At 46.8% G+C, this 15,648-nt stretch overlaps 1 protein-coding gene across 1 annotated transcript in view; it reads right to left on the bottom strand.

The window, feature by feature from the left end:
• Positions 1–452: 452 nt before the first annotated feature.
• Positions 453–15,648, bottom strand: part of LOC147637261 (jmjC domain-containing histone demethylation protein 1-like) — a 93,118-nt gene continuing 77,922 nt past the window's right edge. The window contains exon 13 of the mRNA XM_086800881.1: positions 453–728. Within this exon, the coding sequence (XP_086657007.1) occupies positions 468–728 (261 nt within the window). The 3' untranslated portion in view covers positions 453–467. The remainder of the gene's footprint in view (positions 729–15,648) is intronic.

Genomic DNA, 15,648 nt, shown 5'->3' with positions numbered 1-15,648 from the left:
TATTTCCCCCTAGTTGTTGCCTTGGGGGCCTGAGCTACTAAATGTGCTCCTAATCCTCCCTGTCTGTCTATGTAATCCGAGATCTCGTCACTGTATAGACCAAATAGAGTAGGAGACAAGGGGCAGCCCTGATTCACCCCAATAGTGTTGTGTATGATCTCTGAGTCACCTCTTGGAGCCCGTACTCTGCTTGCTGACTCATAGAGTGTAATGATCCCCCATCTCTGTTGGCACTCCCATATCCTACAGTCTCCTCATCAGTATGGCCCGAGAGAGAGAGAGAGAGAGAAAGAAAGAAAGAAAGCTGTATTAACGTCTACTAGAGGCCAAACTCGACCTATGAAACAAATCAATGTACAACTGTCAATGTCTTCTGGATGTCCATAAAAAAAAAGGACAAAATGAACATGAAATAAACTATGAAAGTACTGAGCTAGTGGGGCGGTGTGATGGATGGAGCGCTACTGCTAGAGGCTCAGTATGCAACCTATATGCGCAGGGTATATACAAGAATGCAATGCAGATCTCTCTAGCTCCAACCAGTACCATAATGGGGGTGTAATATGTGATACATAGGCGATGGTGAGGCAAAAATACCTCGGAACATGATCTCCGGGTGTGAGTGTAAGTGAGCTAGCCGCTCCTGGATATGGTGCTGATGTCGAGCCCGTATCTCTGTGATCTCCCTCTGATGTAGTCTGGGAGTCTGGTAACCTGGTGCTCTCGGTCTCCGTCTGGCTCGGAGGTCCGCAGCGCGCTGAAGTGTAACCCCCTCCTGTGTCAAGATAGGCACTGGGATAGATCTCTGGAAGAAATCAGTGAGCTGGAGCTGTCGCCCACCTCTCCTTGTGGTATGAGTCCGTAGCAGTCTCTCTATGGCGCTGTGTCTCTAGCAAGAACTGGCCACTATATGCTCTGCATCTGCATACATAATGTTCCTCACTCTCAACCTCCTCTTGGCATCGCTGCCACAAATCCTGCCGAAGGACTCTGTTCCTCTCACTGTGAGAGAGTTGGATGTGTGGTGCATGTATATCATACTGGAAAGGTGGCAGGTGAACTATGTCAAGACCATACTGAGTGAGCCACTGTATCATCTGTGATACCATGATCTCCTATCTGCACTCTCTGTGAGCTGCCTGGACGCCTTAGAAGCTCTATGTGAGAGTCGATTTGATGGCATATCTCTGATCCTCTGTATGAAGCAGATCATCTGGAAGAGGGCCTCTACTAGCATAGGAGGTGCAGCAAACTCCGTCCGGACAATGTCATGTGGGACGGAGGGTTTGTCCTGCGGATCATCCGTGAGAGCATGAGAATTTGAGGCCTCTCTATCTGAGAGCATGAGAATTTGAGGCCTCTCTATCTGAGACCATGTGGAGGTGGCGAGCCTAGGTGCCCATACTGCTGCAGCATACATCAAAGCAGGCGTGACTAGTGTGTCAAACAACCACCCCTTCGTGCGGGGCTCCTAGAAGTGTGCCTGGTGACACTGTCTCTCTAGCATGGCCAGAGCTACATACCCTCGTGTGAGTCTATCCCTGGCTGCCTGTGCCATAGTAAATCTTCCTGGCGGAGTCGTAAATGTAATCCCCAGGTACACATATGAGTCTACCACCTCTACCTGTCCTCCTACTAGTGTGAAGATGAACCGGCTCCGAGGTGTGGAAAATCATGGCCTTGGTTTTCCCAAGGTTCACTGTAACCCCCCTCTGTGTGCACAAGTCATCGAGTGCATGGAGATGGTGCTGTAGTCCCATCCGCGACTCAGAGACCAGAATAATATCATCTGCATATAGCATAATGTGGGCTGTGGTACCTGCTGAGATGTCTACCCCGTCCCCACCACCGTGACTAATGAAGTCAGCCACCTCATCGATGTATAGCCCAAATAGTGTAGGAGAGAGTGGGCATCCTTGCTCCACACCTATGGTGCTAGCAATAGCATCAGATAGCCCCCCAGGGCATCGTATGCGCCCGAAGACTTGCTCATATAAAGCATAGATGCCCCAAACCATCTCTGATGGGATCCCCAATGACTGTAGGCGTTGGAAGAGTCTCTCTCGTGGCACCATGTCAAATGCTTTGCGGAAATCCACAAAGCAGCAGTATAATCTCTTCTCCTGCGCCCTAGCCTGGTCAATCAGACATCTCAGAGCGAATATATGGTCAATAGTGGAGAAAGCTCGTCGGAATCCAGCCTGCCCTGGTGCTCAAAGTCCCTCCTTCTCTGCATATGAGCTCAACTCTACCTCGAGCACTGCGCCATAAAGTTTGGCCAATGTATGACCAATCATGATAGCCCTGTAGTTGCTGGGGTCTAGCATGTCTCCCGCTTTGTGGAGAGGCACGATGGTGCGCATAGTCCACTCAGCTAGTAGGCCCTCCACTAGTGCCCTATTAAAGAGGTGAGCAACAAAGGGTCCCAGTGTGTAAGCTGCATAAATAAGATGCTCACTCTGTATACCTGTGTGGTCAGCCGATCTCCCATGCTGTAAACTGGTAGATAGCTCTCTCTACCATCGAGGCGGTAAAGAAAGTAGAGGTGGTAGGGCGGGATTCCTGTGGCTGTGGTATGGGCCGCTGCTGAGGGATATCATAGAGGCTCTTTGCATATGTGTGCCATGTGTGTGGATCCTCAATCGGGGTACGAAGGTATATATCCCCGTACTCTGCCTCCTCATATGCACACCTCTTACGGCGTGCGAGGATCCTCATCTTTCGGCTCACCTGTCTCTGTGTAATGGTCCCCAGTGCTCTATGGGCACGAAGGTGTCTGTGTAGCTCTCTGCACTCATCATCATACCACCGATTTTGGGGCATGCTCCTAGATCTATTTGTGTGTGCAATGTGTGTATGATGGGGGAAGCTACGGGTGGCGGCCGTATGTAGTAGAGATGACAGATGGGTGGTGAGTGTGTCTAGAGGTGACAGGGGATCCATCTGGAATAGCCCGTCATATACATGATGCTCCTATATGTTTGCCAAGTCATGGGTGAAGTAGAAAGTTGTTTGCCAAGTCATGGGTGAAGTAGAAAGTTGTATGCGATGCCTATGTGGGCTGTGTGGGTGCTGGTGTGGAGCTCGCCAGTGACAGTAAGAGGTATGTGTGATCCGCACCAATAGGACACGTGAGAAAGAAAGAAAGAAAGCAAGCTGTATTAACGTCTACTAGAGGCCGAACTTGACCTATGACACAAATCAATGTACAACTGTCAATGTCCTTTGGGTGTCTAGAAAAAAAAAGGACAAAATGAACATGAAATAAACTATGAAAGTACTGAGCTAGTGGGGGGGGGGGTGTGATGGATGGAGCACTACTGCTAGAGGCTCAATATGCAACCTATATGCGTAGGGTATACAAGAATGCAATGCAGATCTATCTAGCTCCAACCAGTACCATAATGGGGGTGAAATATGTGATGGCGAGGCAAAAATCCCTCGGAGCATGATCTCCGGGTGTGAGTGTAAGTGAGCTAGCCGCTCCTGGATATGGTGTTGATGTCGAGCCTGTATCTCTGTGATCTCCCTCTGATTTAGTCTGGGAGTCTGGTGCTCTCGATCTCCGAGAGAGAAAGAAACAAAAAAAGATATACTAAAGACCCGAGAGAGAGAGAGAGAGAGAGAGAGAGAGAGAGAGAGAGAGAGAGAGAGAGAGAGAGAGAAATGAAATGAAATATTATATTAACGTCTTCAAAAGGCCAAAGTGACCTATGAGACCAAAGTTACAACCATGTGACATCTGATACACTGTCTAGAAAAGAAAAGAGATAGCCCCACAATATATCAGTAGTAGGGGGGAAGCTAATGCTACTAGTCAAAATGGGGTACATGAGTACATGGATACCTGAATACATAAATATGGGGGAGTACAAAAGTAACAATGAGTACAACAGTATATGGCTAGAGTCGTAATCATCCTAGGAGCTCTAGCATGGGTCTTTGCCAGATGGCCTGGATATCTGCCATAGTGAGATGCCTGGTCGGACGAGCCCGATGCCTCGCAATGATGCTCTGAATCCTCCGGTGTAGCCACCGTCTCCGCTGTGAGGATCCGCGAACCCTCGGGCGTCTAGATCTGTCCAATTGGATAGCTCTCTCAACTAGAGTCCCACGGGGTGCCCACTGCTGGGCTGTCAGCTGTGTCCCCTCCTGGGTAGTCCCTCTAAAGAAGTCAGTAATCTGTCTCTGTGTGGACTCCTTGCCAGTTGGGCGTCTGCTCTTGATAATGGACTCTCTGAGAGAGAGAGAGAGAGAGAGAGAGAGAGAGAGAGAGAGAGAGAGAGAGAGAGAGTTGTATTAACTTCTTCAAAAGGCCAAAATGACTTATGAGACCAAAAGGTTACATCATATCTATGAGGTACATCATCCTGGGTACAAAATAGTGATAAAGAAAGAATATAAAAATCTAGAACTATAAAATCTGATCTAGGTACATGAGCGAAGAGCTCTCATATCACCCTAATACATCCCTCATGGGCCGCTGTGACATGGTGCTGAAGGTGGTAAAACTGAGCTAGCGCGAGAAGGTCTTGTGATGATGGGAGATGATGGCCTGGATCCTCCTGTGGTGGCGTGGCCGTGGGCGAGGGCCATGGGGTCTAGGGCGTCGAGCTCTGCATAACTCAGTGGCTCTGTGGAGTATCACACCTCTCGGCTGAGCTCCTGCACTAGCGTGTGGTCTGGGTATGATGGGTGGATCGGCCCTCGGAGTGCTGGTATGGAAGAAGTTGGTGAGAGTTCTCTGTGCTGGTCCTTGAGCAAGTACAGCTGATTTGGATCTCACTAAGGACTCCCTGTGTCTATGGAGCTCTAGAAGACAAAGTCCCAGGCATCTCTGATCCGGGAAGTCCATGATCCCGGAAAGTGGTCCGAACCTAGCTCGGAAGAGGCAATGAAACCTCCCGCGAATATCATAGTATACAGGGCATCGGCATATGTAATGATCCTCTGTCTCGGGCTCTGTGTGACAGAGCTAGCATATCCTGTCCTCTGGTGCGACCGCCCTAGGACCATATCTGGTAGTCTCCACTCTCAACTGGTGGGGACGAGGTGCGGATTTGGCCGATCGCACATCTCACCCCAAAGGATAGGTGTGTCCATGTAGCGTGGGCAGATGATGAACCCATCCTTTGTCACGCATAGGAGGTGCGCCATCTCTGTAGAAGGCCATCTTCGTCCCCAGTGGACGACTAGGTGAACACCATGTCGTCTGAGTATCCAGTCTGACAATGTCCTTCCTGATAACCCTGTTCCGCTCTGTGCGGTTGAGACCAAATGACGGGGCCTCTATGCTGTACTGGAATGAGGGGAGTGCCTCCATCTGCATACCATGCATGCCAAACCAAGTGCCTACCTCTGCATACCAGCACTCTGTATCTCCCTCAAGTGTCAACTGTCTCGAGGACTCCAAGGCTATACGAGGGTATCTATCAAGTGGAAGCTCCCATAGCTTGTGCCAGTATGTCATTGTCTGGAATAGAGCCTCTGTCACTGTCAGTGCAGCCCCCATCTCTGCCCGCACAATCTCATGGGGCACCACTGATGGCTTACTCCTAATCATGCGTGAGATCATCGCCACTAGGGGCCTCTCCATCAGCTTCCACCCATCATATACCTCCTCTGTATCTGTCTCGGCCAGCTCTCTCCTCTGTCTCCTCCTGTGGTATAAGCTAGGACCCCATATGGGGGCACCATACAGTAGTGCAGGTGTAACTAGAGTATCGAATAGCCAAAGCTTTGTCCTCAGCTCCTGAAACTGTATCTGTGAGCATTGCCTCTCTAGCAAGCCAAGGGCTTCATATCCCCTCATCAATCTAGCTTCGGCCGCCTTCCGCATTGAGAACTGAGGTCCAGCAAAAGTGATCCCAAGGTACATATGAGATAACATACTCCACAGGCTCTCCACTGTATGTAAACTGTACTGCAGATCTACTTATCCACTGTGAGGAGGTGTTAAACATAATGACCTTGGTCTTTCCAAGGTTCACAGTGAGGTCCCGGTCCTTGCAAAAGGCCCGTAATGCATCCAAATGCCTCTGCAGCCCCTCTGGTGAATCAGAAATAAGAACAATATCATCTGCATACAAGAGGATCGGTTGCCAAATGTGCTTCTCGTCCTCCCTGTCTGTCTATGTAATCCGAGATCTCGTCAATGTATAGACCAAATAGAGTAGGAGACTAGGGGCCTCTCCATCAGCTTCCACCCATCATATACCTCCTCTGTATCTGTCTCGGCCGGCTCTCTCCTCTGTCTCCTCCTGTGGTATAAGCTAGGACCCCATATGGGGGCACCATACAGTAGTGTAGGTGTAACTAGAGTATCAAATAGCCAAAGCTTTGTCCTCAGCTCCTGAAACTGTATCTGTGAGCATTGCCTCTCTAGCAAGCCAAGGGCTTCATATCCCCTCATCAATCTAGCTTCGGCCGCCTTCCGCATTGAGAACTGAGGTCCAGCAAAAGTGATCCCAAGGTACATATGAGATAACATACTCCACAGGCTCTCCACTGTATGTAAACTGTACTGCAGATCTACTTATCCACTGTGAGGAGGTGTTAAACATAATGACCTTGGTCTTTCCAAGGTTCACAGTGAGGTCCCGGTCCTCGCAAAAGGCCCGTAATGCATCCAAATGCCTCTGCAGCCCCTCTGGTGAATCACAAATAAGAACAATATCATCTCCATACAAGAGGATCGGTATCACGACTCCTGCCAAATGTGTAGGATAAATGGGGTAGAGACAAAGCTGAAACTGAAACTGAAATGAAAGCAAGACTAAAAAGGAAACACAAAGCGTAGACATACCTTGAGATGAGTGTAGACAAGACACAAGATTGATTGATTATTGATGTGACACCTACAATTTATAGGTGAGAAGTACAAGATTGAGTAGACTCACTTATGGGATAAATGTAGAGGTGCCACATGGCACTAGACTCAAGACACAAAGACTCAACTGAAACTAGACTAGAGAAATAGTACACCTAGTGTGCACTTATTTCCAACACCCTCCTTAAGTGGACACTAGGAGGAAGACAAAAAGACAAGACTATGACATGACAAAAGATAAGACCAAGACAGAGAGACTAGACAAGGATTGAGAGACAATCTAGAAGACAAGATGGACAAGACTAAAAGACAGACATAAAGACTGATAGACTGAGAGACAAGACATGAGAGACAAAAGATCCTGAGACACCCTCCTCAAGTGATATCCTCATATGGGTCCACAAGGGTAGGGACAAAAGTGGATCATAGACAGACAGAGAGAGAGACAATCAGCCAGTAGAGTGGTCCCACAGAGAGAGAGAATGTCAGATAGACATGAGAGAGACTGACAAATAGAAGATAAATGGGGACATAGACAAAAAAATGCCAAGAGAATGTGGGTAGCTAATCCACAAAAGAGAGGCATATAGACTGATAGATAGAGTGTCAAAGACATGTGACACGATAGACACACAGGATAGACACATAGACAGAGAGACTGACTGATTGTAGATAGACAGAGAGATGGACCTAGATAGATAATCCCTCCTCAAGGGCAATCCTCCTGCTAGAGTGAGTAATGCAGGGGTGCTTTTGGATAGGGACAAAGATAAGTCCATGTAGACAAATAAACATGACATTACCCCCATGATCTACATCATTGGTGATCAATGGTGGTAGATAGCATGAAAAACATAGATAATTATGAAAGAGATGGGAAGGTCTTACCAGATTTGGCAGTGTCTAATCCCGTACAAGATAGAGAAATAAATGAAATTCAGTACTGAGATTTTTTTTTAATTAAATTTTTCAAGAGATAGAGAGTAGACTGAAAATACTTCTTAAATGGAGAGCGCCTTGAGCTGCTGCTGTAGAGGTTGCTGGAGTAGAAGATGGAGACATGGAAGTTGGAGTGGAGGCCGGAGGAGAAGATGATGAGGCACGAGACAAGCGGGCAGTTCCAGCAGATGCAGATGTCGGAGCAGATGCAGCGCAGGCCTTGCTGGAGATGAAGAGGCAGAGGCGTAGAAGGGGGCGCGGTCCAGGGGAAGATGGCGCAGATCTGCAGCAGGCTGGAGCTGAAACGTGGCGACAGAGATATGGCGGGGAAGCTCAAGTAGAGAGACGGCAGCACCATGATGAACCCCCGCAGCAGCAAGAAGGAGAAGACGGGCAGCTGTTGGCGCAGATCTTGAGTTGCAAGCTGGAGCAGAATCAACAGGCGGAGCAGAGGCAAACAGGGCAGCGATGAGGGTAGGGGCAGCACGGGCTGCACCTAGAGAGATGCCATCGAGAGAAAGAGTCGCCCAGCTGAAGGAAAAGATTCGCACCATAATGAAGAGCCTTATGCTGATGGAGTAGATGAAGAACATTGTCAGGAAGAAACAGGAACCCTTCAAGTAGAGTATGGCGAGGCAAATCTTGATGAAAACACGGGCGGTCAGAATTCTGTGGCGGGCAGAAAAAACGCAGCTATGGCTGCAGCAGACTGAAGCAAGGATGAGGGGAGCCAGGATTAACCTGCTCTGATACCATGTAGGATAAATGGGGTAGAGACAAAGCTGAAACTGAAACTGAAATGAAAGCAAGACTAAAAAGGAAACACAAAGCGTAGACATACCTTGAGATGAGTGTATACAAGACACAAGATTGATTGATTATTGATGTGACACCTACAATTTATAGGTGAGAAGTACAAGATTGAGTAGACTCACTTATGGGATAAATGTAGAGGTGCCACATGGCACTAGACTCAAGACACAAAGACTCAACTGAAACTAGACTAGAGAAATAGTACACCTAGTGTGCACTTATTTCCAACAAAATGTGCTTCTCGTCCTCCCTGTCTGTCTATGTAATATGAGATCTCATCAATGTATAGACCAAATAGAGCAGGAGACAAGGGGCAGCCTTGCTTCACCCCGATAGTGCTGTGTATGATCTCTGAGTCACCTCCTGGAGCCGCCCCTACTCTGCCTGTGACTGACTCATAGAGTGTAATGATCCCCCAAAGCATCTCTGCTGGCACTCCCATATCCTGTAGTCTCCTCATCAGTCTAGCCCGTGGCATGGTATCAAAAGCTTTGCAGAAATCCACAAAGCAGCAGTATATCCGATGCCCGTGAGCTCTCCCCTCCTCAATGATCCCCCGTAGTGTAAAGATATGATCTAGTGTGGAGTGCCCTCTCCTGAAGCCTGCCTGCCCCGGTGCCCTGAGTCTCTGCTCCACGGACCATCTACTAAGCTCATGCTCCAAAATCGAACCATAAATCTTGGCCAAGCTGTGACCAATCGAGCATTATCTACAAGCTACTCCATCTCTTTAAGGATGAGAAACGAGGGAAAGTGAAACAGGTGAAAGGATGTTGAAGGAGTCATATCCTCACATGCATTCAAGCATGTCCTCCAATCATATCCATACATACAAGATAGCATTCTCCACAAACAGAGGCTTGTACGTAGCCTGTTATCATTCTCCATCACGTACAGAATAAACTTACATGTTCACCTAACCTTGTATATGGTTTAGACTTCCAACCACTTGAAAGATGAAGAGGGGGCTTTACACAAGCACCTAAGATTATGAATAAAGCATTTTCATGAAGAATCGTACCAAATATTTAAGTTTAGATTTTTTTTTCATTCTTTTGCTATGCAAAAACCTGGGATACCTTGCTTTGCAAAGGCAAGCCACAAACCAACATCTACTTCATTACTTGACAGCCTCCTCTGACTCAAACATTCTACTAGTTTAGGATTGGAGCTCTCTATATACACTTGTGTTGCCTTTGCATTGACGAATGCTTTGAGTGAGTCATCTCAGAATATGAACACGAACATTACAACTCAATTGGCCTGAAGGATCATAATGAAGCATTTACAAAAAAATGTACAAAAAGCTAGCTTTTCTTTTTCTTGAAGTTGAGGAATATGAGGTAGCTGTTTTTCCTCCTTTCAATTGTCTTCTTGTGGTTTGTATCTTTCACTCTACCTACAAAATCCAAATTCCATCCTTACGCTCTCTCTCTCTCTCTCTCTCTCTCTCTCACACACACACACACACACACACACACACACACACACACACACACACCAAATGAGGGAGATGGAACCACTTTGACTCCCACGACTTGCACTACAGTTATCACAGCAGATAGTGGCCGGAGGAGAGCATTCATCTTGGTATGGCACAATACTCACTTGGTTTCAAGCGCATAGATTACACATGGACCGGCTCCCTCCATTTCAGTATGATCCAGATTCCCCATACATTATGCTTACACATGAGGACAGGAACCGGGTGATCCGATACTATCTACTAGGGCTATACATACGTAACACATGGATCACACAGGTAGGCCCATTGCCTACCAAGATGCAGTACTACAGAGATCATTTCCTGACATTCACAGCAGATGGCTCTACCATCGTCTCTTGGATGTAGACCCATCTGCACCCCTCACCACTCTCACCTCACAGATCACAAGAATCATCCCACATCCGTCATTGATAGTTTTCCACACACCTTCCGGTCGACCGCCAAAGCCCGCACAGGTAATATGCCTCAGAATTGTTGGTACAACAACGGATGCCGTATCACACGTGCATGTATTTTGCATGAGTTAGCTACCGGCCAAATCCAGTCGTGTGAAGCTGAATGGACTAACTGGTACCTTACTCGCCGGCAAGAAACGAGCACATTGTCGTAAACAGCACGAGGACTCTTCCTAAGCAGGAATTTTGACGAGGCTTGGAGTAGATCCGGGAACGCCACTTACCCACCCCCATCATAAACCAACACATCTCGCACTCATATGCACATGCATTATACCACATACCCCGCCAACCCCCCCTCCCACATCCACCTCACGCATGTCCCACCCACAGCCACCTTCTTCACAAGAGACATGGTGGTGAAGGCTATACGGAGGCTTCAGAATGGCCAATTACAGGATCACGAGGGGCTTATGACTGAGCACCTCTCTTATGCAGGCGACACCCTGGCACCCCTCCTAGCCCATATGTTTAATAGGGCCCTCTCAAAGAGCTTTCCCCCCACTTGGTCATCACACATCATTGCACCTGTGCATAAGGCGGGAGATCCCATGGATCCTATCAACTACACAAGCATCATGATCGGCCATATCTTAGCAAAGCTCTGTGGATCTATATTTGAGTCTGAGCTCAACACACCGGCAGAGAGAGAGGGATACAAGGCACCACGACGGGCAGCGTTCAGGAGGACCTTCTCCACACTGGATCGCATATTCATGCTTTGGGCTATCATCGAGCAGACCAAGGCACATGGCCGCAAACTATACTGTTGCCACAAAGCTTTTGGTACAGTGCCTCGGGCCCGTCTCCTACAACGCTTACAACATCTTGGGGTCCCGTTTGCCATGATCTGGGCTATCATTGCCTTATATGAGTCAGTTATTGTCAGGGTGAGATGCCCAAGAGGACTATCTGAGGTCTCTAGCACCATCAGAGTGACACAAGGATGCCCACTATCTTTGACCCTCTTTGGACTTTACATAGATGAAATCTCAGACTTCATTGACAGAAGCGGAGGCGGAGGAGGTATTCTTGTTTCCATCCTTTTATATGCTGATGATATTGTGCTCATTGCAGATTCTAAGGAGGACAACAGAAGCACGTGGATACTTTACAGGAATTTTGCACACAAAGGGGGCTCTCAGTCAACCTTGGGAAAACCATGAGTACAACCCGACACTTATGCAAATCCTACATGCACTACATGTTCTTTCCGACTGGGAGGTAGCTTCAGCTTCATGGAAACCTCATTATCTTCTTTAGAATGGGAAAGGGTCCGAAGCTCCGAAACGACAACTTTGGGCATTGCATGCCCACCTGTTTCAACCTTTGCTTCATTATCTTGAGCTATACCCAATCTCCTTCTAAAAAGATCACATCTCTTATGTCCTTGTTGGCATGTTCAGTGTAGACCTCTTGTGCTTTAGCCAGCCTATCTTTTACAGACTTCAAAATCTCCTGGTAAGACTCCGTCAATCTGTTAGCTTCAGGCACTGAGGACAACATCCTAGTCAGAAAAGACTGGAACAGTCTTCCAAATGCTACCTCGTATGGAGTCCTACCAATAGCTGAAGAAAAAGAGTCATTCAACACACCTTGAACTAAAGGCAAAAATTGTTTCCACTTACCTTGGTAGTCATGAACATTAACACTTCAGCACGTCGAACGCCAATTGATTGTAAATATCCATATGGCTGTCCGTCTGTGGGTGGAATGCATTGGAAAAATTCAACTTAGTTCCAAAGTTATCAAATAATGCCCTCTCGTAAACTTGGCATCTTAATCTAACACAATGGTCCTAGGTATGCCACCTATGGGATACCAATGCCGGATAAACAACCTAGCAACATCTTCAGCAGTCATGTTAGCCCTACAAGGAATAAGCATAACAAATTTGCTAAAATGACCAACAATCGTCAAACACTGCGTATTACACTTACCTGGACCGGGAGGCAGGTTCGTCACAAAATCCATCGAGATATACTAAAAGGGTCCTTTAGGAATGAATAAAGGTTGTAACAACCCTATCTTCTTCCCACAAGAGCTTTCACTTTTTGACAAACCAAACATAGCTACACATCAGTAAATATGTCTCACCTCATTCTTGGCCAATAAAACTGCCGCTCTAACTTCTCCAAAGTTGAGTTCATGCCCCTATGACCACCATGTTATGGGCTACCGCACCTCCTAGGAGGGAACTCCACACATCCACAGTCAGAAGACGCAATAGACAACAACTATCGTTGGGTACTTACCAATGCTTCGAGCTCACGTCCCTCTGGCTCTCCAAACTCGCTTTTGGAAGATCCACTCCTCCAATCTCCACCTCCACGATGTCACCACGGAGTCGCTCACACCACAATGCAAGGCAATCTTCCTCTCTCTCATACACACATGCATAGAAGAGGAACATGCACTAGAGTACTCTCTCTCTCATAGCTGAGGGAGACCTCTCGGCCATACTCATTAGCCCCATGCTTGATATTTTGGAGAGTGGTATACCATCTACTCGGAGCTAATGTTGCTCTTATGTTTCTATGTTCTTAGTATTCCATGATGAGTTTCCATGGACAGTTTTGTATCACCCCACTGAGATAGCTATGTTTATGTTTTCTTTTTGATTTATTTTCCATTCCATGATGAGATATGCCATGGACATTATTGTATCACTTTGGTCTCATAGGCCCATTGGGTCTTTAGTAGACGCTTAATATATCTTTCTTTCTTTCTTTCTTTCTTTCTCACAAGACAAAGCAAGAGCTCTCATAGCACAAAGGGGGATTGTGTGTTTCCATTACGAGAAAGTGCCTTTTATACAATTAGCCCTTATTCATACTTGGGCGCCCAAAACTCACTAACTAAAGCCTTGGCTGGCCAGTATCTCATAATGTACAACCTTTATAGTGCCTTAACATAACACTTATTAATGTCCTCAAATGGAGGAGCATCTTGTTAATCCAAAATGGGATTAACATCTCCCCCTACCTGATGTAGGTTGTCCCCTCCGAACCTTTATCTAGGTCGAAAGACCGGGTCGCCGAACTCATGTCGGTAAAAGTTGCGACGTGATTGAAGCTTTTTGAGGATTCTTCGGAATGCTGAGTGATGTCTAGAACCCGGTGTCTACCATGTCTTCGAATGTGACATGCATGTAACCTGGTAGACACCTGAGGCGATGATAATAAAGCATCATTCCGCGTTAATTCGGGCCTTTGTTCATGACGAAGCATAACTGCTTTGCCTCACGGCCATCATACCTTTCCTTTGGTTGATCGATAAAAGAATTATGATCAACTTCAAAAATCTGACGACAACCACTATATCAGGACCTTGTATTTTGCACCATGCTTGTATCCACGTCATCATCTAATTTCTTTGACCGGTAATATCCTAAAGTTGATAGCGAGAATTGAAGGAAGTTATAGCAAACGTGGGAATCCCATTGCTTTGCCTCGTGGAACTGTAAAGAAGTGGGCCACCTTTTGATTGGCATATACAGAGAGTCTACTCTTTGTTTTGGCGGGGAGCGTGCTACCTGATATGAAGCTATGTCTTTGGCCACCTCTTCCAAGCGCTTGGTCTCTAGTTCCACTTGTTGGAGGCTGCCTCTCATCTTCTTGGGTTTCCGTGGCTTTTACCCTTCCTTGGCTTCTTTGGTTATTTCCTTTAGGATCTCTTTTGTGTCTTTAAGCACAGCTTGTCCTTCCTACAAATTTGTTGTGAGGTGTGCCGGATCCACCATGACCTGTTGTTGTGTCTAGGCTTGTGATGCTTCTTGTTTCTGAGTTCCTTAGAGTAGTGAAATGTTGCCTGCACGGCTAAGTATTTTGGTGAGAAGGTACGGGTTGCACACCTTTGACTGGTGCGACTTGAGGAAGTTTTCCATCTCCCTGTGGATAAACCATGCCCAATCCTCCTCTTTCTCCTCATGTACCTTGGCAATTCTCTTAAAACCCTAAGATCTCTCTAGATAATTGTTATGCATAAACATACATAAATCAGGCATAAACTCAACCACCCAACCACCCCCGAGCCCAAGGAATGCACACATGGAACATAATGAAATACATCATACCTCTACCTTGATGTCCCATACCATCAAGAGGTATAACTCCAATCCAATAGCATGTAGCTATAGTGTGAAATGGTAGGTGAGTAGATATGGACCTCTACACAAAAGACCATAGCCTAAGCCTCCAAGCCCCCAAGCCTCCCTTGAGTGTGCCCCATGCCCCTATTATATAGGAGGGCCCTCGAGTGACTCTTGACTTTCCATTTCCCATGTGTGACCCTTGGATGCCTGACCCTAACCTTAACCCTTAGGGTTAGTCCTAACCCATGCTCCACTAGAGCTTGTTTCCATGCTCCCATGCTAGCCTAAACCTCCAAGTCCCCAAGCCTCCAAGCCTCCCTTGAGTGTGCCCCATGTCCCTATTATATAGGAGGGCCCTCAAGTGACTCTTGACTTTCCATTTCCCATGTGTGACCCTTGGATGCTTGACCCTAACCGTAACCCTTAAGGTTAGTCCTAACCCATGCTCCACTAGAGCTTGTTCCCATGCTCCCATGCTCACAAGCCTAATGTGGGTTAGCCTCCTAGTATATGCACACATAATGTGCATATAACAAATTCTGTGAAGAGGTACTCTGTTCTACCTGTCCACTAGCTTTACCTGCAGGATCATTGACATGGTGCGGGAGGCTCGTTCATCTGCTTCTTCCTTGATGTTTTCATATTGAGCCCCATTTGAATTATATGAAATCTTCTTTAGCATGTTCTCCATTGGCATTTGATCTATGGGATGAACATGTGACTGGATGGGGGCCTAATGTTTTCATATTCAGTCCCATTTGAAATATATGAAATCTTCTTTAGCATGTCCTCCATTGGCATTTGATCTATGGGATGAACATGTGACTAGATGGGGGAGGGGGGAGGGGCAATTGCAGTGCCTCTCATATTATCCTCTTGGTAATGAGGACATGTTCTGTAGATCCATCTGGCTTTGTTATTGTTCCCCTTTTTGTATTCCTATCGTATGTCTTGAGGAATTCGGCATAGAAAGAAAGAAAGAAAGAAAGAAAGATTTTATTAACGTCTTCCA

The sequence above is a fragment of the Cibotium barometz genome, chromosome 7, assembly GCF_041138505.1.
Source record: "Cibotium barometz isolate CiBa-2024 chromosome 7, ASM4113850v1, whole genome shotgun sequence".
Lineage (NCBI taxonomy): Eukaryota > Viridiplantae > Streptophyta > Polypodiopsida > Cyatheales > Cibotiaceae > Cibotium > Cibotium barometz.
This window is presented reverse-complemented; position numbering and strand designations above follow the sequence as displayed.